Genomic DNA, 23,250 nt, shown 5'->3' on the forward strand with positions numbered 1-23,250 from the left:
TGAACCTTTCATGAAATTCATACACCGGGGGGCAGGGGCGTTCCCTCAGCTCAGCCTGTACCCTCTCCAATCGGGGACATCCTTCTCGCAATCTGGGACCACTGGCTCCTAACTGCTCACCTGCCTGCCTGCCTGATCACCCCTAACTGCCTCTGCCTGACTAATCACCCCCAACCGCCCACCCCTGCCAGCCTGGTTGCCCCGAACTGCCCCTCCCATGCCGGCCCGATCACCCACAACTGCCCTCCCCTGCTGGCCCATTTGCCCACAACTGCCCTCCCCTGCCATCCATCTTGTGGCAGCCATCTTGTGATGATATCACGGGTGATGCCACTTAGGCTTTTATTATATAGGATGGGATGTGATACATAACACAATACAGTTCTCAAACAGACTTCTCTAGGGGAAGGTCAAGTTATTGGCTTTTCCTTCAGTCTTGGGTAGGACCAGCTACATAATTTGCAGACAAGTTATATACAAAATGAGAATCTGGGGCCCCTTGTTAAAAAAATTAAGAATTTCAAGACGGTGACAGCAGAGCATTAAAGCAAGTATGAGGTCTCTGTTATCATGGGGCCCTGTGCAAACTGCACTGGTCCCACCCCCATGAAGCCAGCTATGGTTATGGGAACTGCACTCTTTACATCTAAGTCTCCCCTCCCCCCCTTATCCTGCCAATCTCTCTATTTCACTCTCACTTATTTTATCTTTCTGCCTAGATAAATAGGACATGAAGAGGTCTGGGGGATATGGAGTGGGGTTGGTGGTAGAGATCAGTATTCTGATGAGCAGCCCTTCAAGGGTAGAGAAACTGCCATCTCTTGGTTTAGGTACCAATCTGAGTTGGGAGACAGATAGATATCGGGTCTCCAGGGGGTATGGTGTGGACCTTAAATAAGGGGCTCCCTACCTTTTTCAGTCAGTGTCTTTGAGGAAATGAAGACAAGGTAAACCATGACTGCGATCTTGATCCACCCATTTAGGACGAACCGCCTCATAACAGCAGTTTTACCAGATCCAAGCCTTAGGGTAGCTGTCATTTTTAATCTTTAAGATTGTGAAATCTTGTCTTTTTTTTTCTGTATTTGAGGGGATTTTTGTGAGAAGTTAAGTCAGGACACACTAGGGTCAAATAGCAATATATCATTTTTAAAAAATATATATTTTTTTATTGATTTCAGAGAGGAGAGGAGAGAGATAGAAACACCAATGACGAGAGAGAATCACTGATCGGCTGCCTTCTGCACGCCCCACACTGGGAGTCAAGCCCACAACCTGAGCATGTGCCCTGACTGGGAGTCGAAAGGTGACCTCCTGAACTTGACCTCCTGGTTCATAGGTCAGCGCTCAACCACTGAGCCACGCAGCCAGGCACAATATATCATTTTGAACTGTAAACCCCCATGGAACCAATTAGTTAGGTCAAAGTTTGGTAAATTTTTTCTGTAAAAGTCCAGATAGTAAATATTTTAGATTTTGCAGGCCAAGAAGCAAAAGCAAAGATGTTATGTAGGTCTTTTTTTTTTTTTTTTAAATATGTTTTATTGATTTTTTACAGAGAGGAAGGGAGAGAGATAGAGAGTTAGAAACATCGATGAGAGAGAAACATCGATCAGCTGCCTCCTGCACATCTCCCACTGGGGATGTGCCCGCAACCCAGGCACACGCCCTTGACCAGAATCGAACCTGGGACCCCTCAGTCCGCAGGCCGACGCTCTATCCACTGAGCCAAACCGGTTTTGGCGTTATGTAGGTCTTTATATAACAAGAGAGAAAATAATTTCCACAAATATCTTATTGATGAAGTTAGAAATCTAATAGCAATAATTGAGTACAACTTTAGGTAATACAGGTCTACTAATGAGAAGAATGGAATTCTTTGTTTTTGGAATACATGTTGCTTAATTAGGGTTCAAAATTAGAATTCCCTATCATCGGATTAGCTTGCAAATGTTCACCTGTTAGTGCTAATCTGTAATGGGATTTTATGTATTTCATTTTTGAAAATGTCTTTCTATACAGATAGGCACTGCCAAACACTGACATCAATGTGCATATGATTTTAATTGAGCATATTTGTTGCATGGAAGGCATTTATAGAATCCTATTAGATTCTTCTCTTGATATTTGCCTTTTAGTATGTCATTACAATCCAGATTAATCACCTCCAATTGACAGGTAGAAACTCCTCAATTGCACAGTTAAATGAATTTTGAAATATGAAAATTTCCCTTGCACTTGTATTGCGGTCTGAAAAATGCTGCTTGGAAGTGCAGTTTGAGCTGGAAAAATATATCTGCTGCAAATTTGTATATGAATGGATAATTCTCTTATTTTAACTTTTGAGAGCACAAAAGGGTATAAAGAGGATTGAGATTACTTGTAATTAAAGCAGTGTTAGTTGTCATTAAAATGACTTCACTACTGTGTAAATTTCATGTGTAAGTGTTGTTTTACCTTGTTAATGGCGTAATTCATTAAACAAGTTTCCAGCAGAAGCTAATTTCCAAAGCCATTCACAGTTTGATAACAGTGATTGAACGCTGTTCTTCTTATTCAAATTTTTCAATTTTGGTCTTAGCTCAAAAGAATCACAGTAGAACTTTGCCACTGCTACAGACATTGAACTGCTACAGACGTTGAACTGCCGTGTGGTCTGGCAAGTTGGTATATCCAGTTTCTACTTTTGATAAAGTCACAGAACTGAAGATGGTTAAGTCCATGAGAATAAACGAAATTACCATTGACATTACTGGTTCAATAACACATAAGTTCAAATATTACCACAAAATAATTACTGATGAATAATACAACCCACAGCCATTGGGTTTAAACACCTTACATTTCTACAAGCTTTGCAATTTGTTCAAGGTGTTTTCCTACTTTTTACATATTTTTACTACCATCAATTGTAACACATCTTAGCAGGTTCCACTTCATGTTGTACCAAATCAGTGCTTTTTCACCTTCTTTGAAAATATTTTCCCCTGTAGTGTTTCATGCAGACTATTCACATAAGCTAATTCTTCAGTCACTTCAAACAAGGCATTTAATCCTTAAATAAACAATTTACTATTAGGATTCTGTTAACTCATGAAGAGCCAAGGAAAGCCATTCAGTTAATTGCCTTGTTTAATGGACTCTTGATGTTGCTCCCAATATCCTCCACTCTTCAAATACTGTTCTAGCTGCAAGACTAATAGTCTTTATTTCTCTGGACACATTACTGTTGTACTCAAACAATTTAATGAAAGAGCTTTCCCTGTTAGGCTAAGAAATGAGCTACTCAGAAAATGACTTCGATTGTAGCCTCACTTTCATTTTTTATATTTGTGAGGAAATTCTGCTCTAAATTCTCTAATTGTTCTCACTGTTGCTTTCCCGTCAGTTGGGAATATTGTGATGAGTGTAGTCTGATAATGTTGACATAGATTGTATTCTTTTAGCGAAACTGTGGTGTTATTGCATAATAAATGCTTTGCTATCAAAATTGATAAAACAACCCACACTCCGCTGTGCTTTAAAAGCATGACATTTGAAGTCCATTTTCCTTTTTTTTTTTCCCTGTTTTGACATAATAGGGATGTACTTGTAATTAAAAAAATGTCATGGTGTTATATGCGTGGGACTTGAAACACTGCCAAGTTATAAGAGCATCACTGTGATTTGTAGGGCACTAAGCAGCCATGTGAAGCGATGAGAGCGTCAAATACGTTCTCTGTTGCAACTATTCAACTGTGTTGTTTTGTGCAAGTAGCCATAGATAATACATAAACGAATGAGCATGACTGTATTCCAATGTAACTTTATTTATGGGCACCAAAACTTGAATTTCATGTAATTTTAATGTGTGATGAAATGGTTGTGCAGATACAGGTGGCGGGCTGGATTTAGCCTGTAGGTCACAGTTTTCCGACTCCTGGTCTAGCAAAAGGGCTAGATCAGTCAGCCAACATTTATTGAGCTTGGTGCCAGCTGCTGACCCCAGGTGAAAGGAAATCTTCTGTTTAAAGCAGCAGCGCTAACATCATAGCAACCCTGCAGTTATTATTTCCATGCCTAAAATCAGTATAACCATTGGTATGCTTCTTTAGCATGCCTTTCTATGCTCCTCGTGGTACAGCCTAATTTTCCAACGTCAACCCCCAATCCTCCCCTTCCCTTTCAGTCATAGCCATACTCAACTTCTTGAATTTACCAGAACTCTCTATGCTTAGGCTTCTGAGCTTTTGCAGATGTGTTGCTGCCTCTCCCCAGAACACACACACCCCTACGTTCACCCTCCAGTTCCTACCAAGTCATCTTCTATTCTTTTTAAAAAAATATATTTTATTGATTTTTTTACAGAGAGGAAAGGAGAGGGATAGAGAGTTAGAAACATCGATCAGCTGCCTCCTGCACACCCCCTACTGGGGATGTGCCCGCAACCAAGGTACATGCCCTTGACCAGAATCGAACCTGGAACCTTTTAGTCTGCAGGCTGACACTCTTTCCACTGAGCCAAACCAGTTAGGGCTCATCTTCAATTCTTTAGGAGCTCTATCTGGTTGCTCTAGTTAATAAAGATGCCTCTTCTGCCCGTCCAGCATGGCTCAGGGGTTGAGCATTGACCTATGAACCAGGAAGTCACGGTTGATTCCCAGACAAGGCACATGCCCAGGTTGCAAGCTCGATCCCCAGTGTGGGGCGTGCAGGAGGCAGCCAACCAATGATTCTCTCTCATCATTGATGTTTCTATCCCCCTCTCCTTCTCCCGACCTCTCTGGAAAAAAAAAAAAAAAAAAAAAAAAAAAAAGATGCCTCTTTTATGAGCATCCACAGAAATTTGGGCAAAGCTTATAGCACTCATCAATCACTCTGTATTATAGTATAGAATTTATTTACACAGCTCTCTTAAGAGGTTAGGACAGGGACCATGTGAATTTGGGAAGTTTTCAGCCATTATTTCTTTGTATACTTTTTGGGCCTTTTCCTTCTGCAACTCTGATAACACAAGTGTTATATCTTGTTATAGTCCCACAGATCCCTGAGGCTCTGTTCATTATTTTATTTATTTATTTTCTGTTCAGATTGGGTAATTTCTATTGTTCTGTCTGGAAGTTCACTGATTCTTTCCTCTATTCCTTCCATTCTGATGTTGAGCCCATATACTGAGCTTTTAATTTGGGTTATTGTATTTTTTAGTTATAAAATTTCCACTTGGTTCTTCTTTGTATATGGATTATTTTCTGAAACTTCCTATTTCTCTGCTGAGACTTTCTAGGTTCTCATTAGTTTCAAATGGGTTTATAATCGCCCATGGAAACACTTTTACAATGACTGCTTTAAGATCCTTGTCAGATCATTTGAACATCTGATTCATCTTAGTGTTTGCATCTGTTGATTGTCTTCTCGAAATCAATTTGGGATTATTCTGATTGTTGGTATGAGTGATTTTTTTTATTGAGATCCGGACATTTTGGGGATTATGTTATGAGACCCTGGATCTTATCTAAGTCTTGTGTTCAGCCCTTCCTGACATCACTGATGGGGAAAGGGAAAGCATTGCCTTGTACTGCTGGGCAGAAGTCCAGGTTCCCCACCCAACCTCGGCCGACCCTGGTGGAGGGGGAGGGTCTCCTTGTTACTGCTGGGTGTGGATGGGAGTTTAGGCCTCCATGGATACCACCCTGGCTGGGAGGTGCAGGAATGCCTCATTACTGCTCCCCACATTGTTTCCACTGACACATCCAGGGGTGGCCTTGTTACCCCTGGGCAGCCATGAATGTCCTGACTCTCCACTAGCTAGGTTTCCTCTGGCACCAACTCAGCAAGAAGGGGGAGTGGTGCCTCATTACTGGTGGAGGTGGCAGCCCAGGCTCCCCAGTGTGGTAGTGGCATGGTGGGGATTTAAAGTGCCTCATTACATGTAGCCTCCTGAGGGTGGAAGTCTAGGCTCCTGGTGGGTGTGGGTGTCTTGGCTTCTTCCTAAGTCCCAAAACGATTTGGACAACTGAAGTTTTTGTAATAAGTCCATAATAATCCGTATTTGGCTGTCTCCCCCACTAACCCTTACCCTATACTGTATCTAACATCCATGTGTTTGGACATCAATTGGACAATCTTTAAGACACTGGTAAGTATAAGAGCTAGTACACTTTTTAAAACATATTTTTGATCCTAATATAAAGGATAAGTGTTAGGGTCACCAATTTAATTATTTGATCAGACCTAACAATAAGTATAGTCCTATTTATAAGACTAGATAAATCATGACTCTATTATGTGACTTTTATTATCTGCATAGGTTTATGTGGCACTAACATTATAAATGAACTACATATTCCTACATGCTTCAGGTTAAATATTTAGTTGTTTAAAAGGAAGTTAAATTTATTTTCCAGTAATTGAAGGGCTGCTTCTCTAATATTGATGGTACTTACATAAGTATTAACATAATAGTGTTACAAATTATGTACTAATTAGTCCATGCACTGATTAGTCCATACCACTCAGCATGATACAAATTTTATATAATTTTAAAATATTGACTTATCATGTATATATTAATCTTATCAACTTGGTAAATTCAAATTACTCTCCCCAGTTCCTAGTGTATTAAGTTAGAATTATGAAACAAGAATCAGTACTAGGTGATAAAAACTTTAATTTCACAATAATGGAGAGATGTAGCAATGTTGGGTTATATGCCCTCCCGCCCCCCCCCCCCAAAAAAAGTAGATTAGGACCACCTAAGTGTTGGGCTCAAGCAGAGGTTGGGGAGAGATAGAGGAAGTGATTGGTAGAGTGGTGATTGATACATTTAGAAGCCAGAATGTGAAAGCTAAGATTTTAGAAATTCCAACCTTCCTATTTTCTTGAGGTCTTTGAGTGCATTATATGTCTGGCACTTTACTTACCTTATAGCATTTAATCTTCAAAATAGTGCTGTCAAGTGGCTATATTTTCTTTTTAACAGATGAGGGTAATTGCAGCTCAAAGTAGACTAACTTCTTGAAAGTCACTCAGCTATCAAGTAGTAGAGTTAGGATTCAAACCTAGACCTGTATGATTCCACAATCCACAATCCTTTGATTCAACCACTCTGCCTACTACATGGGTTTTCAGATTCACTTTTCATAGAAATAATTATAAAATCATTTCATTTCCTATTTCTCTCTCCAGTGAGGACCTAAACCTTCATACCTATTTTAAGTGCATTTATTTGACAGATTATAAACTATTTAAAAAAATATATATCTTTATTGCTTTCAGAGAGGGAGAGAGAAACATCAATGAGAGAGAATCATTGACCGGCTGCCTCCTGCATGCCCCACACTGGGGATGGAGCCCACAACCTGGGCATATACCCTGACCAGGAATCGAACCGTGACCTCCTGGTTCATAAGTCGATGCTCAACCACTGAGCCATGCCGGCTGGGGTATAAACTATTTGATATCTAAGAAATTACAGTGCTAGGACTTGTTATTGTATAAAAATTGTCTCATACTCTATGATGGAGGACGGATATCTAGTTGTGCTAGACAGTTTGGGCTTAGAGGGAAGTAACTTTCCCAAGGTCACGCCACCTGTGCAGAGTAAGGATTTGATCCAGGTCTGCTTGAGTCCAACCTACCTACTGCATACACTCAATGAAATTTTCCTGCTGTTACCTAGTAATGACTGTGTGTTGGGAAAGGTTTTGAGCGGTTGGGAGTGGGTAGCTTTATAATCCTTAAAAAGGGCCTTAGTCAAGAACCATCAACTCCAGGAAGACAGCCAAATAATGGCAGAATTTGTATCACTGGTTGTGCAAGTGTGTGTGTGTGTGTGTGTGTTGAGGGGAGAGAGTGCTGTCAAAACCTCCCCGGCTTTGAAGGTCATTATTTGTGACAAATTAACAATGCATGTGTTAATTTAGCTGTAGAAGATATTCAGCCCTCTATACTCACTCATTCAAATAAAATGGAACACCATAAAGAATGGAAGAGGTGTTTCAGAGAAAGTAATTAAACATGAAATATAATCCATATAAAACTACAGTTTGTTAGTCTAGTTACTAGTCACTGGGGAACAATTTAAAACTGTGTCCGTGTGCAAAATCAGTTGGGATTTCCATAGCTTCTCACTGAATACTGCTAGGATAACTGAGTCAGCATTAAATTGTCTTCCTTTTACTTTGAAATCCAAGTTAAAGATATATTCTGTATTGGTTATGTTACTGACATTTATGGGCCCATGTTTATAAATTCATATGTCCACTAATGAATCTTTTCCTTTCCCTGAAGACAAGAGGTGTGCCCTGTAACAGATCTATTATACGAGACATATCTTATTAAATGTCTTTCGAAGAGTAATGGATGGAAGGCACGTTTGCTTTTTCTCCTGATTATACTACGGATGGAAAACCAGACTAGCAGTGAATTCTCACTTGTATCGGAGACACGGTCGGAACAAGAAAGTGTTCCTGTTGTCTAAGGCATGGTGGGGTGGTGGTAAAGGCTTTTCTGGGTTGCAAACTACGATGAGGATCTTAATTCTGCTTTCTCTCTGACCCGTCCACAAGTAGCCCCCAGAGATCACAGTCACAGAAACCAACACTCTGGAGATCCCGCTTAACAAGTTCTCGTCGCCGCTTTTTTCTTACAAAACCGGAACGAACCACAGATAAAACGCAGGTGGCAAGCCCATCGGGCCCCAAAGTGCCGCCAACAGACCTTCGGCGGCGGGGGGCCGTGGTCTGGTGGGTGACTCTTCATTCCCTCCGGCCGGGGTCAGGGAGCCTTTCCCCCTTCACTTTCGGCGCGACCGAGAGGATCGGGGCCGAGAGCGTAGGCCCGGCCCGGGGCGGCACCTGAGCCGCGGGCAGGACACCGGCAGCCGCTCCCCGCGGGGGCCATGATTCCAGCGGTGCCAGGAGTGTCTGCCTTCCGCGGAGGGCGAAGGTCAGGGGCCGCGCTCCGGGACCCTTACCCGACCCCGGGGCACCCGGGACTCACGGCGCGCGGGGCTGCTGGAGCCGCGGGCTGGGCCCATCCCCGAGCTCCCGGGTCAAGGCGATCCGAGGCGTCCCGGCTCCAGGCTCGCGCCCTTCGCGGGCGCTGCCGGACCTCGCCCTTCCCCGCCGCTCCCCCGGCCACCCCCCAGGTCCCCTCTGGAGCCCGCCGCCGCTCCCGAGGTGACACGGCCCAGACCCTCCATTCTCTGCCCCAGTGTATTTAACGAGCGCAACCTACCAGCCGCTCCCTCTGGCGGACCACCCTTCCCCCTGACAGACGGGCCCAGGAGCCAATCAGAAGCCAGCATAGCCGTGCGTCCCGCTCCCCGTCGACGGCGGCCGGGGCGGGCGGGGCTCGGGCCGCTAGCAAGTTGCGTGGAGCCGCAGCTGACGTGAGTCAACAAAGGTCACGTGAGGCGAGCGGGTCCCCGCGATTGGCGGTCCTGGCCGGGCAAGGAGGGGGGGGTCACGACGGCGGCGTGGGGTTCGCTGTGTGACACAATTACAACAACTTTGTGCTGGTGCCGGGGAAGTTTGTGTCTCCACCAAATCCCTCCCGTGCCCCCAGCCCCGTGCGCTCCGGCCGCTCCCGCCGTCCTCGCCCGTGGCTGCCCCTCGCCCGCTCCCGCGATGTGACCCTCCAGCCGGGCCGCCGCTGCTGCCGACCCGGGGGCTCCGCAGCCCCTGCCGCCGCCGCCTTCACCGCCGCCGCGTTGGGATTTTTCGTCGCCGCCGCCCGCGGCGGAGGAGGAGGCGGCGATAAAGTTGGTGTGCCGGTCCCGCGCGGGGATTGGGGGCGTCGTTGCGGGCCCCGGCCCGGGGGGGTGTCGGCGTTGGAGTTGTGAATTCGCCGCGTTTCCATGAAATCCTGCGGAGTGTCGCTCGCTACCGCCGCCGCCGCCGCCGCCGCCGCTTTCGGTGATGAGGAAAAGAAAATGGCGGCGGGAAAAGCGAGCGGCGAGAGCGAGGAGGCGTCCCCCAGCCTGACAGCCGAGGAGAGGGAGGCGCTCGGCGGACTGGACAGGTACGGGCCGCGGGCCGCCGCCCGCTCGGCCCCGGACGGGCTGGCGCCGCTCTCCGGGGCGGCCGGGCGCGCGGCTCGCCTCTGGCGGCGGCGGGGCGGGCACCTCGGCTGGGCGCTCTCCGTGCCGCGGCCGCCGGCGGGGCCTCGGGCTCGGGCCGGGGCGGGTCGGTGGCGGCCCCGGAGCCCTTCACGAGCCGCGTGTGTGTCTCTCCCACAGCCGCCTGTTCGGGTTCGTGAGGTTCCATGAAGATGGCGCCAGGACGAAGGCCCTGCTGGGCAAGGTAAGGCAGCCGCGGGCCGGAGCGCGGACCCGCTCTGGGTGGCCGGCGCCCCGCTCGCCCCGCTCGCCCCGCTCGCCCCGGGGCCCGCGGCCGGGCCGGCGCTCATTGTGCCCCGAGCGAGGGCCGAGGGGCTTCCGGGAAACTATTTCCTGCCTCTGCTCGCCGGCTCCCTCGCCGGCTCCCGGGCGAAATCGCCCTCCGCTCGGAGCCGGAGGAGCGGGGACCGTAGCGCTTCGGGGCCGAGCCGAAGTGCGTCGGCAGAACTGCCGCTCCCCCAGCTTTTGCGGGGCTCGGACCGACGGTCTCCGAGGTGTCTGTTCGGGTGCAGGGATCGGAAAGGTGTGCACATTTCCCCCCAATTTCCCACTGGCTCGCCTCCCTGGTTTTGACTCCTTTCCTGCAGGTGGGCTGGTTCGGGAGATCTGCTGGCAGCCCAAGGTTTTGGGCTTTCCTGGCGCCCAGCTTCCAGAAGGGGGAAGTTGCACGTAGTTGAGGGCGGTGAGGAGTTTGCATGGGGCCGTTGACATGCATCTCGATTGCTCTGTGTTTTCACCTGAAGTTAGGTGACTTGTTTACTTTTTGGCTCTTTCTGCTCTGGAAACCCTGCAGTTCTCTGTGAATGTGTTCTCTTCCTGGAACCTCGTTTCCTGTGTGTCTGACAGGGGAGGCCGGAGGGGAGGGGGGGGCTCGGGGTGTAGTTTCTGTTTATTTGTGTGCAAAGTTGTGGGTACTGTCATTTAGTTAAGTAATGGCTGCTCCTATCGGCCCAAGATGGCGGGACAGGGTGGGAGGAGAAAGTGAAGGGGGGGGGTGGTTTAGGGGAGGGAGGAGAGGTAAACATGGAAATAAATAGTAGCGATGAATAGGCCTGTCTTTCGGAGTGTGTAGCTCGGTGGTATTCAATACAAATGATCCGAGATGATTTGCATATTGAATTCTTGTGCCTTTCTCAAGCTTGGAAGCAACATTCATAAGCCTGGTAAATGCTTATCAACCTGTAGCACATTTAGTTAACCTCCCGTAAGCTATTGAACAAAGGCTGTGGAGTCTCCATCTGCCTACATCAGTTTGTGTCTCCTGAGCAAAACCGGATTGAAATAATATTTGTGTTCTTTCTTCTTAATTGGGACCGTGAAACTTGGGAGTGTGTGAGATAGGTGTTGCCATTAGACATTTCTTTTCCTAGCTGAAATCGGTGGCTTTGCATTTGACATCTAGCTTTATTGTTGCAATTGACAAGAAAGTTTGAAATGACTAAAGCCTAGCATTTTATTCTTGAGGGTTTTATTTTAGTTTTTTAAAATTTATTTAGTTGTCCTGAATTTTTGTCTGTAGTTTGGTTTAGGAGAGTCACCGATTCCTTTTATCTGTTATTACGCTTTTGTTTTTGTTTCAAACTACTACATATAAAGGGTTTCAGTCATAATGACCAGAAAGCTAAACAGAAATAATCCTTTTCAGTAAGTCCAGTTCCTTTGACCCATACAGATAACTTGAATTAAACTGACTGTGTAGGTATTAATTGGCTTCATTATCGCTGGAAAAATGAACACTGACGAGCTCTGAAATGATTTTAAGCATCAGTGATTTAAGCCTTGAAAAAAATTTTTCAATATGAGTATTTAAAATATTTTATTTAAAAATACTTGGCTAACTGTCGACGTTGTCATTCCAAAAGATTAAACAGAGTAATTTAAACTTAAGAAGCATTGTTTTATTTTGGAGTGAATAATGCCGGTCTAATAATAGAGGGTTGCAATAATTGTTTGCAAAGATAATTCATTTGGAAAAGTTTGGCCAAATCGGTTGCTTTTGGTTACAGTAATGAAGAAATAAATGGATCTGATGTTTTATGTGGCTGATGTGTAAAATGCTAGTTGAAGATTTCGTATCTCAAGAGTGCTCACATTTAGATGGATGGTGCGTAACATTGGATTTCAGATTGTAATATTGAACCTTGAATTTATTACGTACTATTGAATTTAAATTTTAAAGAACTGAACATTTTCTAATATTTTTTGTGAATGTGTGTGTTACTTTCTTGGTGTTTGAATACAGTGACATCTTAAAAATGAGAAACTTGCAAAGCTTCATTATCTTTTGGGGAAGAATGAAGGCTTCGTAAAATACTGGGTAATTTGATGAACTACTAAGTATTTTGTTGAGCTAAAGAAAGAAATCTTCATTAGTTCAGACTCAGTGCTTGTGAGGTCCTACCTATTTTGGTCAAGATTCATTAGTCTTAATATTAAAATAAAACATTCTAGAGTCTGTGCTTGCAGCTTCATGCAGTTCTTGGTTGCATCTTTGTGAGCTTGAATACACCAGTGAAATGTGTAATGTAAAGCTTGACATTATATAACCTTTGCACCATGTGTTTGAGTTGGATTCTGAATAGACTGAATGAGCTGGAGTCCTATAGGAAGTGTTGAATTATTTAGTTTCGTCCATCTTTTGAATAGTCCTGAGAAACAGTTTTTTTGTTTTGTTTTGTTTTTGTGGCATGTTGAACTATGTTGGTTTCAGAATTCTTATTCTCTGAAAGTATTAAAAACAAGAGTTGGCTTTTCTTTGTCAGGGTAGGTTCAGGCTACTTAGCCGAGGTCAAATAATGAAATTGAATAACTCCCACAATTCTCTTTTTAGCTAGGATTCTTGTCATTACCTCCTCCCCAGACAAATTTAGTCTGCACCTTGTATTACTGTTTTTTCTTTCTGACAGAAACTTAGCTATTACTACTTGTTTTAAAATTTTTTTATCAAGTTCTTAAATTTAAATTTGTAGGTTTAAAAAAAAGATAACGCTTGACTTAAAAGCTTTGAAAAGTTTAAAACCTTTATTAAGTAAGTGTCTCTTACTTGCCCCTGAATTTGTATGTTCCTTTTCTAGGTGTGAGGATATTTTATCCAAACTGCTGATTTTTCTTAGTCTCTGTATATTTTGTAAGATTCGTTTATATTAGAGTCATTGAAAGAATTTTTGTTTTTACATTTGCCATTTTATATATACTGCTTAGGGTTTTGGGTTAAAAAATAAATTAATAGTACAGCATATTATTTTTGTACTAATATCTTTAAAATATTTTTAAAGGATTGTAAACAGTGAGTGGTTGCTTAATCAGAGCATGATCCTGACCACTTTGCTCTTTAAACTAATGCTGATCATTAATCTTTTGGTAATATAAGAATTCAAGATTCAAATTCTTTTTTACATTACAGTGGAGTTACTCAAAAGTAATTAAGAATGGAAACATTTAACAAATTAACTATGATCATTTTTTAAGTATTATTTGAAAACTGGGTTAATCTTGTTTTCAGTTGGATAAGGGTTTGAGTTAAAGTATAATATCGAGTAATATATAGCATAAATATAGTAAAAGAGTATAAATATGGTAATATTATAGAGCATATTTATGGTAATAATATGCTGAATGCCTGGCGAATATTTTTAAATGCCATTATGGCTTTATTTTACTATACTTTAAAAGTTTTAAATTTATTTTTCACTTACATTTGACAACACAATATTAGTTTCAGGTGTACAACATAGTGATTAGACATTTAAAAATCTTATGAAGTGAGCACTTTGATAAGTCTATTACTCATCTGGCACCATGTATCGTTATTAAATACTATTAATGCTATTCTTTATGCTGTAATTTACATCTACGTGATTATTTTTATAACTGGCAATTTTTATTTCTTAATCCTTCACTGTTTTCACCTTTCAGGGCTGGGGAACTATTGCTAAAATACATAGTTGTTCATTTTGAAGTTATTTTTATATTTGCATGTAGATGATATGGGAAAATTATTAGGTCAGTTCTAGAGGTGGCTTTTAAAAATTGTAATATTTGGATTAATGATGTTTAAAATTATTCTGTATTATGTGTGTTTTTTGATTACTGGGATTTAAAGAGATATATTTCCAGTGCTAAAGAAAGTTAGTGTTTTGGTTACAAAAGTAACCACAGAATGTCATGCTTTGTGTTTGAAAGTTAGGTCTTTAATTTGATGAGTTTTAAAAAGTATTTTCTAGTTTGGAAAGTTGTCTTCTAAGCAGTTATAATCATTGTTGTTTACCTGGACAGAGTCTCATGCAGTTAGTACACGTTTGCTAAAATTTTGATATATACCTGGTAATAAGAGATTACAGAAAATATTTGCATATCCAGGCACACCAATTAGAGCTGCAGGAATGAATCTATCTCTACTAATAAAAGGGTAATATGCTAATTAGACCAGGAGACCTTCCAGACCTCTTTCCAGACATCCTTCCAGAAAGCCATGGTGGCGGGGCTGAGGCAGAGGCAGTTAGGGGTGAGCAGGCCAGCAGGTGGGCGCAGTTGGGGGTGAGCAGGCCAGCAGGTGGGGGCAGTTAGGGGCAAGCAGGCTGGCAGAGGGGCCAGTTGAGAATGATCAGGCTGGCAGGGGGGGCAGTTAGGGGTGATTAGACCAGAAGGGGGGGGCAGTTGGGGGCAATCAGGCTGGCAGGCAGAGTGGGGGTGATCAGGCAGGCAGGCCAGTGAATGGTTAGGAGCCAGCAGTCCTGGATTGTGAGAGGGATATCCGACTGGGATCGAGCCTAAACTGGCAGTAGGACATCCCCTGAGGGGTCCCAGATTGGAGAGGGTGCAGGCCGGGCTGAGGGATACCCCCCCAAACACGAATTTCATGCACCAGGTCACTAGTATCCTCCTATCTAATAAAAGAGTAATATGCAAATTAACTGCCAGTCCACGACAAAGATGGCGTTGCCCATAGTGGCAGGGCAGGACACTGGCGGTGTTGCCCTGGCAACACAAGCCCAGTGTCCACACCCCGGCCATGCAGTGGGAGGGGAGGGGCCTTGGGGGGAGGGACACTGGCGTCGTTGCAGGCCAGGCTGAGGGACCTCTGCCCCCCTGCCCCCCCCCCCCCCCCCGCACAGATTTCGTGCACCGAGCCTCTAGTATATATATAAAAGCCTAAGCAACTGGCTAACTGGCCAGTAGCTATGATGCACGATGACCACAGGGGGCAGACACTCAATGCAGGAGCTGCCGAGCGACGGCAACTTTGCAGAGTGCCCTCTCATACTCCAGGACCCCTTGGGGGATGTCGGAGATTCAGTGTGCATGAATCTGCACCAGGCCTCTAGTATAAATATAAATGCATGTACACACACACACACACACACACACACGCACACATATACTTTTTAAGTTCTGGCTTTCTTTTTCTCTGGATAGTTCTTTCTGTAGAATCAATTACAAATTGAAATGATTAGGGAACATTTGATTGCCACCTCTAGATAAGTTGTTCAGAAAAACTGCCTGCGAGATGAGTTTTTGTGACTTAGGTGGTTAAGTGGAGAGACTCTAAACCAGGGGTGGGCAAACTTTTTGACTTGAGGGCCACAATGGGTTCTTAAACTGGACGGGAGGGCCGGAACAAAAGCATGGATGGAGTGTTTGTGTGAACTAATATAAATTCAAAGTAAACATCATTACATAAAAGGGTACGGTCTTTTTTTTTTTTTTTTTTTTAGTTTTATTCATTTCAAATGGGCCGGATCCGGCCCGTGGGCCGTAGTTTGCCCATGGCTGCTCTAAACCAATATGAAAGTTAAATGCTTGGCTAGCTACAGAGTAAAAAAATCTTTTTTTGACTTGATTATGTAACATTTAGTTTTTAATTTATATAGTACCAGTATTAATTTTGCAGTTTTGAAAAGGTTTTTGGTAAGTTTACTTTGACCCCCATTGTAATTCCTTGAGCTCTTTGAAATTGATGTTAATGACTGATAACACTGCATTATTTATAATATTTTTGAAATGTGGTATCCAGAGAGCTAATTTATGTTACAGAAACACCCACCAGATTGTCTATGAACTGAAATGGTGGTTAAGTTATTTAAGGCCCACATGTATTTATTTGTAGACTAGTTAATTAATGGAATTTATTTAATGAATGCATAATTGACAGTCTTCTGTACTCATACCGAAGCTTCACATATAATTGTATCAGTTTTTTATATTGGTTTATAATTTGTTGACAGTATAAATTAGAGCAACAAATATTTGAATGTACACTAAGTGCAAGTCTTGTAAGCAGGGAATATGAAGGCAACACAGATTCCTCATCTGCATTGAAAACATAGTTCCCTAAGAAAGGTGTGATAAGTATAAGGATGACTAACATAGGAACGTCAGTGACAGAAGTATCAGTGGTGAAGTATCCTGAAAGTTGATGAAAAGGTCAACTTAACAAGTTACCAGTTGGAAGGACTTTTTTTTTTTTTTTTTTTTTTTTGCCACCGGTAAAAACATGATTAGCAAGCATGTACAAAAGCACTGGTGGAACACAGGGCTGAATGGGACTCCTAGACTACATGTGCACTCTGGAGAGTTTTAGGATCCCTCAGTTTGCTGATTCTTAGACCCTGTTACTGCAAAGGTGGAGGTGCCTTTATAATCTTTCTGCCAAGCCACAATAACTTGAACATCATTTATTTCCCTGATGAAAACTTCTAACACCCCATATGCTACCTACTATATTCCAGGGCTGCCTGAGGAAAAGGTAAAGGAAGTGTTGCATTTGCAGAGTGCCATTCTGGCTCATATCCTAGAGTAGGGGTGGGCAAACTTTTTGACTTGAGGGCCACAATGGGTTCTTAAACTGGACCGGAGGGCTGGAACAAAAGCATGGATGGAGTGTTTGTGTGAACTAATATAAATTCAAAGTAAACATCATTACATAAATGGGTTCGGTTTTTTTTTTTTTTTTTTTATTTTTTTTTTAGTTTTATTCATTTCAAATGGGCCGGATCCGGCCCGAGGGCCGTAGTTTGCCCACGGCTGTCCTAGAGTCTCATTTTTAGATTTAACTATTCCTGGACTTTATATTCCTGATTTGGGAATTTCAAAAGTTAACTAGAATTAGATGATTAGAATTTTAGAATTGACTTTAAAAGTGAACTGATAGCTGCTAAGCTAAAATTAACTAAAGCACGTGAGACCCACTGTATTCTGATGTATTTCTCTCCCCTTAAAACATTTAATAAGAATTTATATCATGTAACATGTTCTGTGTCAGACATTTAAAACTAAATTATTTCATTAAATTTTTACAATACACTTGTGAGTTAAATCGGGGGTGTTCACATTTGTGATACATTGCAGAATGGTTTCTGCGCTAGCTTAATTTACAAACAGCCTGTTCCGTTTATCCAGGTATATGTTTTAACAAATTATGCACTTTGAACACCACACCCAGCAGAGACAAAAAAGACCTGAACTGCTAGGTCCTCATACCTGGGGACTTTTATGATTTGGACCATCTTTCCCTGGATGGGTAGTGCTAGAGGTGGGTCCATTTTCTGTTAATTAGTTTACTCTTTGGGCAGTTTTAAGTTGTAAGTTGAGTTTTAAATTTCTACCCTAAATTGGCTTTTATTGATAGGATTGTTTCTTGATTGCATTTTTTGGAGGTGATGTTTCTTGATTTCAATATTAGTAGGAAATCTTTTTTTCTTTCTTTTTTTTTTTTTTTTTAGGAAAATATAGTTTAAAGCTAGATATTAGCTTTTAGATATTCACAGGATGATGTGCTGTGTGTTCTGTCCCTCTCTGATCTCATTTTATAGTAATATTTATTTATTTATTTTTAAATATATTTTATTGATTTTTTACAGAGAGGAAGGGAGAGGGATAGAGAGTTAGAAACATCGATGAGAGAGAAACATCGATCAGCTGCCTCCTGCACACCCCCTACTGGGGATGTGCCTGCAACCAAGGTACATGCCCTTGGCCAGAATTGAACCTGGGACCCTTGAGTCCGCAGGCCGATGACCTATCCACTGAGCCAAACCGGTTAGGGCTAGTAATATTTATTTTTGTTATGGGTTCTTACCTTGGGATTCTTGAATGAGTGTTCATGAGTCAATTTAAATTCTCTGACAGTTTTGGAAGGATACTCAAGAAGTAAATAATGGACATCTTGGAATACAAAACCCTTTCCAGTGAGGAGGAGGGGAGGAAATTTCAAACTTTATACTTCATAGATTTCTGTGCTGCTTTTTTTTCTTTTTTTATAAACTATAGACATGTATTACTTAAAAAAATAATACAATAAGTACACTGATAGTACATCATAATTATATTTCGTTTGACTAGAAATGGATTTTATACTAATCCTATATAATAAAGAGGTAATATGCAAATTAACCCTCACACCCTCACAAGATGGCTGCCTACGACCAGGCAGGAAGGGAGGTTAGTGAGGGACGACTAAACAACTGAACAGCAGGCTGCGTGGGGCGACCAGGCCGGCGGCGGGGAGGGGGAGGCGTGACGGACAACCAGATTGGCAGGGGCAGCAGTTGGGGGCAACCAGGATGGCAGGGGAGTCAGTTGGGGGTGATTAGGCTGGCGGGGGGTGGGGGGGAGCAGTGAGGGGCGACTAGGCCGACAGCGGGGGAGGCAGTTGGGGGCGACCAGGCCAGCAGAGGGGGGCAGTTGGGGGTGACCAGGCCAGCAGGGGAGGCTGTTAGGAGTGACCAGGCCGGCAGGGAGGGGACAGTTGGGGTCGACCTGGCCAGCAGTGGGGGGCAGTTAGGGGCAATCAGGCCGGCATGCAGAGGCAGTGAGGTGCAATCAGGCAGGCAGGCAGGTGAGCAATTAGGAGCCAGCAGTCCAGGATTATGAGAGGGATGTCCGACTGCCGGTTTAGGCCCAGTCCCTGGGATTTCGCCTAAACCGGCAGTCGGACATCTCCCGAGGGATCCTGGATTGGAGTGACTGCAGGCTGGGCTGAGGGGACCCCCCCGCCCCCGCACGAATTTCATGCACCGGGCTCTAGTGTGCATATAGTTACAGATACCTGTAAAGGACTTGTCAAGTTGCAGTATTTCTGTACTTGATAGTCCTTCAGTGGAGATAGGAGTGAAGGAAGTAGAGATGTATCCTTATTATGTCCTATTTCTTTGCATTTTAGGTGACTGTGAAAGTCACTGTACTCCTTCATTTTGATCTTTAGCATCTATTTCTTTTTTTTAAAATATATTTTATTGATTTTTTTATAAAGAAGAAGGGAGAGGGATAGAGTTACAAACATCGATGAGAGAGAAACATCAATCAGCTGCCTCCTGCACACCTCCTACTGGGGATGTGCCCGCAACCCAGGTACATGCCCTTGACCGGAATTGAACCCGGGACCCTTGAGTCCGCAGGCCGATGCTCTATCCACTAAACCAAACCAGTTAGGGCTAGCATCTATTTCTTGATGACTTTACTTTTGGGCCTGATTTGGCCCAGGCTGACATTTGGGACTTAATTAAGAATTATAACCTGGAAGAGTGGGAGTAATCCCTTATTTAGATAGTTTTAGGTTTCTCAGCTAATTTGTGGGCTGTTTGCCACTTTCTTCTACAAGCTTTTTATTATTATTACCTGTTTTATTCTATCTTTTTTCTGCTTCTCTACATTACTAAAACTGTTGGTGTCATTCTGTTGTGAATGTATTCTTGTAGTTTTGTCTGCATTAGAATAAACAAATGATACTAAGTTCATTCTCAAGAAGAAGGTTGGGTTTTGTTATAGTTAAGAGTATTATGGCCCTGGCCAGTGTTGTTCAGTGGATAGAGCGCTAGCCTGAGCACCCAAGGGTCACGGGTTCAATTCCCTGTCAAGAGTACATAGGTTGTAAATTGGATCCCTGGCCCTGTCAGAGCACACATGGGAGGCAACCAATCGATGTATCTCTCTCTCCCCCCCCTCTCTCTGTCCCTTCCACTCTCTAAAAATCAATGGAAAAAATATCCTCAGGTGAGGATTAACAGCAATGACAAAAAAAAAGAGTTATGTAAGGACATCTAACTTATTTTAATTTAGAGCAATGGAAGATAGACAGCCAATTGATGTTGATGTTTCTCTCATCGATGTTTCTATCTCCCTCTCCCTTCTCTCTAAAATCAATAAAAACATATTTAAAACAAAACATGTTTTAGGTTTTTTTAATTTTCAAGTATCAGAATGAGAACTAGAAAAGCTCTTGCTTTGCTTGATTGATTTGTGAAACGTTTGTTGAACTGCTGTGAGTGAGGGACTGTGTCAAATCCTGGGGCAACAAGTAAGACCTGGCCTTTGTCCCTGTATTCTGGAGCGAGATGGACAGACCGAATGATCATATGATACAGTAAGTACACGAATTAAGGCATGTGCAATGTGCTTTTAAAGATGGAGCAATTAAGACATTTAAGAACTTTTGATTGTGAGTAATTTAAACTCTCCACAATTCCCAATATTTGGAAAGTAATGTTGACTGGAGAAGTGGGTGAGGGGAATTACACAAAGATAGAACATTTGTCTTGCTTATCAAACATGAGAAGTGTAGCAAGAGGATAAAGGACAGAGAGTTGCAGGTATGAAGTTAAAGGGTGTTTGAGGAATTGTGAATATTTTAGTGTGGGCAGGGTGTAGGGTGTCTCTGGGATTGAGAGGAGGTAACTGAGCATGTGAAGAAGGCTCCACCACTGTGGGCCATAGAATGTTTTGGGGAGTCATCGAATTCAACTCTAATCAGGGCAAGTGACATGACCAGAAGTAGGTTTTACGGGAATATTATTGGCTATAGTGAGAAGGATAAAGTGGAGGGGAAAGGAACCTACTTATGAAATATTGATGGATAGGTAGCAACACTTGGATTTTAGAGTGGAATTCTGCTTCTGCCACTTACTAGATTTGTGATACTTGGGCAGATTATTTCATCGTTCAGAGGCTCAGTTTTCTCATCTGTAAAATTGAAGTGGTAATAGATTTCTGGCAGACTATTGCATTTTATGTTAAGAAAAAATATACAAAAGTTCCTGGAATTGAGCCTGGCATGGACGGTGTTTACTACATGATACATGTTATTATCATCTTGGAAAAGACAATTAGATTTAAATTAAGGCTGTAGTTTAGGAATGAGGGGGGAGATAGAAGCAAATTTGAAATCTTTTGAAAAGGTCTTTTTTGGCTTTCATAACATCTCACTACTTTGGTTTTCTCTCTCTGATCACATCTTAGTCGTTGCAAGGAGATTTTGTTCTAGGTCTTCTTTAGTTACTCTGCTCCCAGTTGGTTACCACTTGATTACTTTGGGTATTTTGAAGGTACCTTAAGCTGAATATATGTAAACTGAATTTATCATTGCCTCTGACGTTCCTTATCTTAGTAAGTGGCAGTTACCACTATCTTTGCCAGAAACCTTGGGGAGTTATTCTTGACTCCTCTTTTTCTTAACTTATCAAGTCCTAATAGTCAAGATATCTTGTCATTTCTGCATCTGAAATCTCAAATCTGTTTTTCTCTCTATCCTCACTGCTAATATCCTAATGGCAGCCATGATCCTATCTTTGACTTTTGAAATAACTTAATGAAGTTTTTTACTTAATATAGTGTACTTATGCATAGCACAAAATTGTAAATTACATAAAGGATGTTATAGTGGAAAGAAAATCACCCTCCCACACTAACTCCCAGTAATTTAGTTCCTATTCTCAGGTAGTCACTAATAGAAGGTTTATTGGCTAACTTCCTATTTCAACACATATATAAGAATATGCTGTTGTATTTTTTTTTTAACTAAACAAATGAGATTATACTGTATACAAATTGTTAAAATGCTTTGCTGATGTTACTGCTTGCTATATGAAAATATTAGTACTTTTTATATTGAATTGTCTTGGGTTTGAGAATTGTTCTCTGTTATTTAGGTAGTGAGATGTTGGTGAGGGGATTGGTTTTGGTGATTTTTAAGTTATTTTGATGTTCTAGTACTCTTTTTATACATGGTATTGAAGGTAGAAATTCTTCAACATGCAAAGTCTTAATTGAAAATATGTTCACATGTGTTTTCCTAAGATAACAGTTGCTTAATTATATATACTGTGAAGTGTCAATTGGAAAAATTGGCAATTTTTTTGGTTTTACTGATGTGACTAATTATGAGGCTATGTGAATACTAATTTAATTCACTCCCTGAATGTTTATAGAAGTAGCCATAGTTTATACTACGTAATATCCTATATTTGCAGGAGTCATTCACCTTCTTGATTTAGTCTTGGTTTTTATTATAGGAAAGTAAAATAGGTAAATTTGCATTCTTGATTCCTTGAAAACGGTACAGGGTGCAGTGTATTATTAACTTATTTCATAGCAGAACATCTTTATTTTCATTATAGATTGGCTGGTAGTGGAGCTAGAACAATAGTACTTTACTTTTTTGGGGGGTCATTAACTCTTTGAGGGTCAATGTAGCTGTGTACTTTTTAACCTAACTGTGGACTCCATAATTTTCAGTTATGTAGTTTAGTTTACTTACTCTTGGGTAGAGGTATAATGATAGGAGTACGTTGGGGAGAAAGAAAAAAAAAGCTTTAGAGCCTCTGGATTGGTTAGGCTTAGATGACATGGATTTTACCACACAGTTTTTTGGTTTTCTATGACCACTTCACATATTTTCTTAAGTTCTCCTATTGGTTGTAGGGTGTTAGGTGAAGAGAATGTGGACTGATCCCTAGGGAACTTACTGCTCTAACTTGAAAAAATAGCTGTAAGCACATATGCCATTAACATAGTTAATAGGGTTCAGTGTTTTCTCAGCCTGGGTGCTCAAAAGGCTGGTTTGTTTGGGAGGCTGTGTGATATACTGGGAAGAACAGATGAGAAAACTGAAGGACCTGAATTTTAGGGTCTGCTGCCTACTTTCATCAGCTTGCATAATTCTTGTCCCCAGTTTCATCATTTGTTAAGATGAAGGTCTGGGAATTAAGAGTTTCCAAAGTGACTAGCACCAGAATTTACCAGCCTGTTCATTTGGATTTTTAGTATTGAATCAATTATTTAAGATTTTGACTCCGAAGGAGGGCACAGTGGAACTTTGTTTAGATTATAATTTTCTTTGATTTTAAGCCTTCAAGACCAGAAACCAAATGAATGTAGGA

At 42.2% G+C, this 23,250-nt stretch overlaps 1 protein-coding gene across 26 annotated transcripts in view; it reads left to right on the forward strand.

Moving 5' to 3' along the window:
* The first annotated feature begins 9,474 nt into the window (after positions 1 to 9,474).
* KDM6A (lysine demethylase 6A) overlaps positions 9,475 to 23,250 on the forward strand; it is a 178,381-nt gene continuing 164,605 nt past the window's right edge. For 11 of the 26 annotated variants that reach the window (XM_036304815.1, XM_036304821.1, XM_036304816.1 and 8 more), the window contains exons 1-2: positions 9,480 to 10,002; positions 10,220 to 10,283. In XM_036304815.1, the coding sequence (XP_036160708.1) occupies positions 9,839 to 10,002; positions 10,220 to 10,283 (228 nt within the window). In that variant the 5' untranslated portion in view covers positions 9,480 to 9,838. Of the gene's footprint in view, positions 10,003 to 10,219; positions 10,284 to 23,250 lie in introns of all 26 variants that reach the window. The other 15 variants (XM_036304828.1, XM_036304833.1, XM_036304827.1 and 12 more) reach the window with 4 other exon arrangements.

The sequence above is a fragment of the Myotis myotis genome, unplaced genomic scaffold, assembly GCF_014108235.1.
Source record: "Myotis myotis isolate mMyoMyo1 unplaced genomic scaffold, mMyoMyo1.p scaffold_m19_p_4, whole genome shotgun sequence".
NCBI lineage: Eukaryota > Metazoa > Chordata > Mammalia > Chiroptera > Vespertilionidae > Myotis > Myotis myotis.